The 6,462-nt window shown below is 56.2% G+C and overlaps 1 protein-coding gene across 1 annotated transcript; it reads right to left on the bottom strand.

Moving 5' to 3' along the window:
• Nucleotides 1-777: 777 nt before the first annotated feature.
• KLF1 (KLF transcription factor 1) lies at nucleotides 778-4,668 on the bottom strand. Its single transcript, XM_016218615.2, has 3 exons — nucleotides 4,582-4,668; nucleotides 3,137-3,959; nucleotides 778-1,449 (listed from the first exon to the last, which is right to left on the bottom strand). The coding sequence occupies exons 1-3, from the start codon at nucleotides 4,666-4,668 to the stop codon at nucleotides 1,274-1,276; spliced, it is 1,086 nt and encodes a 361-aa protein (XP_016074101.2). The 3' UTR covers nucleotides 778-1,273.
• Between the last annotated feature and the right edge of the window lie 1,794 nt (nucleotides 4,669-6,462).

Below are 6,462 nucleotides of genomic sequence, written 5' to 3'. Positions count from 1 at the left end.
AAGCAGAGATTTGAAAAGGAGGTCGCGGGTCCTCTGGGGGCGGCGCTCTCTTTGGGCGGTAACTCCCCAAAGGTCCCATCCCACCCAGGCAGCCTGCGGTCGCCTCCTGCTTCATTGGATGCGACTCTTGATAGGCTCCACCCCTGACTCGGCCCAGACCACGCCCTTCTGCGCCGAGAGGTTTCTCCCGTCGGGGCTTGCGACCCCTGCTCCGGGCCAATCAGCGCTCGCGACCTTCCGCTAGGCCCCGCCTCCGTCTCTCTGGATTCGGGTTAATGCCAATCCGTTCTCCCACCGACCTAGCTCCTCCCTCTGCTTCTGGGTGAGACGCAAATTTGTTTTTTCCCCTTTCCAGCTTTACAGCCTGATGTCCAACTCTTGGGACTTTTGCTCTTTTAAGGGGAGTTTGCCCTCTCCCCTTTCATTCTGCATGTTTTCCCGGGCGCCCCCTGAGCTAGCAAGGGGTCACTTTGGATCATGGCATCGCGAAGGGTGCTGTGGCCTCTGAGGCCGGACTGAGGCCTCTTAATAGAGGGAGATGGTCCTCGCGAATGTCCCTGAGGTTCAAGGCGGGAGTCAAGGAGGATTGTAGCCTGATCTTGGGGTGGAGGAAGGAGGGGATGCAAGGCCTGCAGTACTGGAGGGGTGTCGCTGAGGTTTAGGAGATGAGTGTGAGAGTATGCCTCTCACCGCCCCGCCCCCCAAGTCACCTCTGGGGTTACAGTTTCCTCCCATCTTCCAGCACCCAAAACTCACAAAGTCAGGCCACAGCTGAAGCTTTATCTAGGAGGGGCATTGGTACCGGACCCATAACCATTCACAGCAGATGCCAGCCACTACGCAGAGCTTCAGAAGTTACAGTGTGAAGACCCCTTCTAGACCCAGGGTCTCTGAAAAGCCTCGTCCCATAACCCCTCCCGCTGTTCAGGGCTGCCTGTGAGCTGGTCTGAGTGTCCAGCTTTCTGAGGGTCTGTCTCTCCGAAGTGTTTGAGCGTCCATCTGAGTTCATTTATTTGAAGGTCTGTCTCTTTGGGTCTGCGTGACCCTAGGAAGTCTCTGGGTGGTTCCCTCCGGCGGAGGACATGCGAGAGCTTCCGTTGGAGGCTCCCCGGGTCTGTCTATGGGCCAGTCCTTGATCTTTCTGGGGATCTGTGGGATGGAGTGTCCGGGTGAGGGTCCATCCGAGGGAAAACCACCCTGCATATATCTGCTCGTTCCATCCCCAGTCCCCAGGAAGGTCCAAGTGCTGGGGGCGAGGGGGTAGGGGGGTGGCTCAAAGATGACGCTTCATGTGCAAAGCCAGGTGATCAGAGCGTGAAAAAGCGCGAGGGCAGAGCTGGCAGCGGAAGGGGCGCTGTCCAGTATGTTTCCTGTAGTGACGGGTCAGCTCGTCGGAGCGCGCAAACCGCCAGCCGCAGCCGTCCCATGTGCAGGCATATGGCTTCTCCCCTGGGAGGCGAGGAAACTGTGAGTGCCATTGCCTACTCCACTCCTACCCCGGGTCCACCACTGCATCTGGCCACACTCCTTTGCTTAGCCTTGACCAGGACTAGTGTGAGGCAAGTGAGGCGCTTAGAGTGCAAAATTTAAGGAGGCACTCACTCTCAGGGGAGTGCAACCAGGTTGGGCCCTCTGTGGCCCTGACCCTTCTTGTTCTGTACCTGCATCTGGAGCCAAGCTTGTTTTCATTTCCTGAGCCTAACACATATCCCCCTACACTATTGGCCCATTTCCTGTGCCCTGCCTGGGTGTCCTAAAGTCGTCCTACCTTCATTCTTTGGCCCTGTTGCCTGTCGTACAGCCCCTTCCTCACTTCAGGGGACCCTCCAGCTGCGGTCCATCCTTGCCCCTGGCCTTGACTCTTAGAGTCCCGAAATCCACCTGGTGTTCCAGGTCCTGTCTGCAGTGATTACACTACCCCTCTACTACACCTGGCCCCACCCTCTATGCAGGCCCCTAAAGCAGCGATTTTCAACCGGTGTCCCCAAGAAATTTCAAAACATGCAATACCTGACTATTTAGTCAGGGGCACTGACCTCTTTTCCCTTAGGTTGTCAAGTTAAAAAAAATGACAACAGCTAACACAACAATAGCCGTCCATCTGGGTGTGAGTATCCTGTCTTGAACCATAAATAATAGAGTTGCATCTTATTGGTCAAGTCGCATAATAAGGTTGGGTCTGATTGGTTAATTGTTGTTACCAGAAATCCTTATATACAAGTATAGGCGTCTGGTTTTTTAAAAAGTCACTTTGGAGCAAAAAGGGTAGGTAATTATTAGTATTATTATTATTATTATTTATAAATCAATCAAAATTATACCTATTTGTCAGAGCGGCAAAAAAAGTAATTTTTTACGGTGTGCTGCAGAATTTTAGTAATTAGTTTATGTATACCAAGAGATGAAAAGGTTTGAAAATCGCTGCCCTGAAGGTCTCACTCTTCTTCCTCCCCACCTCTATTCCGCTGCCCCGCTTCGCTCTGCGGCTCCTCGAGACCCGGCTTCTCTTGTGCCCACTCTCCTCCCCTGTTTTCCAGCTATTTCTCCTCACTCTCCTGGCACCACTCTGCATCTGGGCACGTGAAACTGACCCCGCATCTCCTCTCCTGAGCTCCAGACACGAACCCTACAGTATGGCTTCGCCTTCATGCAAACAACCTACTCTATATACTCCTGGCTTCCCGCCCTTGAGCCCCTGACTCCGCTTCCTGCTTGCCACAAACCTGAACCCTGGGTCTTTGGCGGGGTCCCTGGCTTGCCAAGCTCGGCCCCCGCCCCCTACGCCACCCGCCAACATTTCTGCTCCTCAGCCCGGACCCAGATCTTACCGGTCAGTTCCCAGAAACGTTGCTCAGGTTTTCCAGGTCTTCTCTCTGCCCCCACCCGCCTCCCACACCTCTATGTGTCCCCGAACCGTGATTCTGAGGGTCCAGGTCCGCTTCCAATTGCCTCTGTCGCGCCCCTTGCTCTGAGCCTGACTTTAGCCCCGCTGTCATTACGGGCCCGCCCCCTGGGCCGGCCTTAGCCTCTAGCCCCTCCCCTTGTTCTTCCTTTCGAGCTCCCCCGCGACCCTCCGTTCCCCAGGTTCCGCCTCCAGCCCCGCCTCCGAGTGGGAGCGGGAGCCCCGCTGCCTCACCTGTGTGCGTCCGGAGGTGCGCCTTCAGGTGCGAGCTCTTGGTGTAGCTCTTGCCGCAGCCCGGGTGCGTGCACGTGTGCGCCGCCTGCCTCTTGCGCGCCCACGAGCGCCGGCTGCGTTTGGATGGCACGGTCTCCGCGGTCCCTCTTGGGTCTCCTGCGGTTCCAAGTCCCGCACCCGCTGTTCCGGGTCCCAGACAATTCAAGAAGGAGGGGGGCGCGGCGGAGCTGGGTGCGGGAGCCGGGAGCCCGCGGAAGAGCTGGAAGTGCCCTTGGTACTGCGGGGCTGGGTACAATGCTGGGTACCCGGGTAGCAGCCCATAGGGGGCGCCGGGCGCCGCAGGCACTGAAAGCCCGTTCCGCGGAAAGTAGCTGCTGGAGGAGCCCGTACCCGGCCCCGGGTACACTGGCTGCAGCGGCAGCGCCTTGGGCTCGGGAGCGGGGACCAGGGCTGAGCTCACGAAGGCGTCGGGGGCTGGGGCTCGTGGGGCCGGGCGCGCCCAACCCTGGTGCTCATCGGGACCCAAGAGCCCAGCCACCAGCCCCGGGCCGCCCGCGTATGCTCCCAGGGTCTCGGGCTGCGGTGAGAATTGCGTTCCCGGACCTTCGTCCGGCGCCAGAGCGCAGGGCTGAGGCAGGCTGCTCGACTCTGGACCCGGCAGGTTGGTAAAGAAGAGATCCAGGTCCCAGGCAGTGGCCGGGTCCCTATCGTTGTCTTCTTCCTTCCCAGGCGCGTCCTCCGACTTTGGCCTCACGTGGGGGAGCTGCCGAGTCAGGTCCGGGGGACCCGGGCCCAAGTCCTGCACCTCCTCAAAGCGCCACCACTGCGGAGGGAGCCGGTAGCGCGGTCACCAGGGTACCCTGCCCAAAGACCGAGCGGGCCTGATGCCCTGATGGGGGCAGGCTGGCCAGAGGCTCCGGAAAGGAGTCTTGTTTGCTTGTCTGTGATGTCCCACTCCCTCACACTGCCCCCCCCCCCCAGCTTCAGGGACAGAGGTCGATAGGGTCTGGCTGGTGACAGGAGATAAGACTTACATTATCTGGAGCTGTACTTAGGCATGGGGGAAGGGGTGGCAGAGCCAAGGATGAAAGGGGGGGCAGCTTGCCTCAATTTCCCCCCAGAATCTCCCACTCCTTTCCAGTCCCCCTACAAGATTAATTCCCAAGATTAATTCTTGGATGTCCCTTAGACACCCTTGATCTTTCCTCCTGATCTTTCCTGGGGTTCTCTCACTGAGCCTAGACCCCCACAGTGTTCAGCTCTGAGCCACAGTTTTCTAAGACAGAAATAGGCTCTTAGACCACATTCAGACCCCTGGGTTGAGCTGAGGACCCCCAGCCCTGGCCAGGTCTCTGGATTCCAGGGCTAGATGCAGACCTGATCCCCAAGGTCTGTGACTGCAGCCCCGGACCCCAGCCAGCCACTTAGACCCTGCCTGGCCTCACCTTGAGGAAGTCTTCTTGTGTGTCTGGGAAGGGGCCTAGGGCAGTCAGCGTACTGATGGAAGGCAAGGTGGTGTCAGCTGCGGCCATGGCTGGCTTGTGCCCACCAAGAGCCTCAGGCCTCCTCTCCCTCTGTGGCCTCGTGGGCTCTGAGGCTCCGATGGCCCCTTGGAAGGCTCCTGTCTGCCCTCAGCTGATTGGCTGCAGCCCCTGATAAGGGTCAGGCAAGGCGGAGGGGGGGGTGTCACCATTTCTGGGGAACAGACCTTGCCTTGGCCTGTTTGGAGCAGAGCCTTAAAGACTGACCCTATATCCAAAGCCCAACCAAATGTTTGGGGGCTGGGGGTTCAGAGGTCTGGGGGTTCAGGTGTTGGATAAATTGAGGTACTGGCTCCCCAAAGAAGGAGAGACTTGGAGGCCTTCTTTCAGTTACCTACCTGGAGAGGGGGTAACAGGCAGAATGGGGATTCTGGGAAGGGGCTTCCAGATCCCCCTCTCCCTCAAATGGGGCCCTGAAGCCCTCCCCCTCCCCCCAGAACAGAAACAACCATGCTGATGGCGGGACTTGGCACAAGCTCCCTGCCAGGCCAAGCATTATCAGACATCCCAGACGTTGGAGGCTGCTATCAGGTGGGGGCCCAGAACAGCCAAAGCTCTGTCCCTGGCTAGTGGCAGAGCTAGAAGCTGGGGCTTCACATTAGCTTGGCTTGAAATTGCCTGGGTTATGAACTCTCAGGGTCTGAGCCCAGTGGCAGGAAGGGCCCCTGCTAATCAGCCTCCACTGTCTACCATGGATCCCCCAGGGGGTACTGCAGGGAGTGGGGCTGTGTGAAGGTTGAGGCTGGTGCCACTACAGCTGGGCCTGAGAAGTCAGCTTCCTCACCTGGATGGGTTGGAACCACTGGATCAGACCACAGGAAGTACCTGACCTGCTGGAGACCTGCACCAACCCTTGCCCTAGGCCTTGCTGCTGCCAGATTCCTGTCCCACATGGGGGCAGGATCCAAGGTGCTGCACCATGGATCTCCACTGTGGTGGCCTGGGAGCCTGGGTCAGGGGGAGGGGCAATATGGAGACACATCACAGACATGGTTCACACATACACGCGGTATGCAATTAATAGTGACACAAATTCCTGGTCACCTCAGCCACACTGACCATGTAGTCCCTGCACATATAATGGTCTGTGCATCACATAAACCAGGTAGTCAGGGAGACACAACCATATACTATTTGGGTACACAATGTTGTAGTCACACAGCCCCTCAGACATAGAATTCATAATCACAGACAGGTGCTCACATAATCACACATTATTACCCAATCACATGCAATCATACACTTACAGTGACATGATTTAGCTACAACTAAACAGACACACAGGGATTCCTGGATATGTTGTCACAAAACTATAGAAGATGCAGTCACACAATCCTGTGAAACACAGATGCAGCCTCAGACACAAAGGCATAAAACCCAGTTGTGTACAACCCTTCACACACAATGATGTAGTTATACACACAGCTAACATCAGACACAGATACAATCACACACAGTACCATATAAAATCTACAACCTTCCCTAGTCACATCACCTATCACTGTCACGGTATGTAATTATTTAGTCATAAAATTGTACAAATACCAATGTCCAACCATAGGGGGTGCACTTATTCAAACACAGACAACTGCACCAATGTGGAATGAAACACTCTAATAAGGAAAGACATGTGACCTTGCCCAGACATAGACACCATCAATCAGAGTTGGCGTGCCACAAATGCATCACACAAGACAAAAAATTATGTGCAAAAAGAGGGGTGGGGGTAAAAAGTAATGTAAAACCCAGTTCTTCAAACCAAGTAGGATGACTATAAGCAAAAAA

This window comes from Miniopterus natalensis, chromosome 4 (genome assembly GCF_054644295.1).
Source record: "Miniopterus natalensis isolate mMinNat1 chromosome 4, mMinNat1.hap1, whole genome shotgun sequence".
Taxonomy (NCBI): Eukaryota; Metazoa; Chordata; class Mammalia; order Chiroptera; family Miniopteridae; genus Miniopterus; species Miniopterus natalensis.
The sequence above is the reverse complement of the archived record's forward strand: the minus strand, read 5'-3'. Positions and strand labels throughout refer to the sequence as shown.

Coding starts and splice junctions, on each gene's coding strand:
- KLF1 (XM_016218615.2), bottom strand. CDS start 4,668: ATGGCCGCAGCTGACACCACCTTGCCTTCCATCAGTACGCTGACTGCC. Junction 3,960..4,581: donor CACAAGAAGACTTCCTCAAG/GTGAGGCCAGGC, acceptor CTCCCTCCGCAG/TGGTGGCGCTTTGAGGAGGT. Junction 1,450..3,136: donor GCACCTCCGGACGCACACAG/GTGAGGCAGCGG, acceptor CTCGCCTCCCAG/GGGAGAAGCCATATGCCTGC.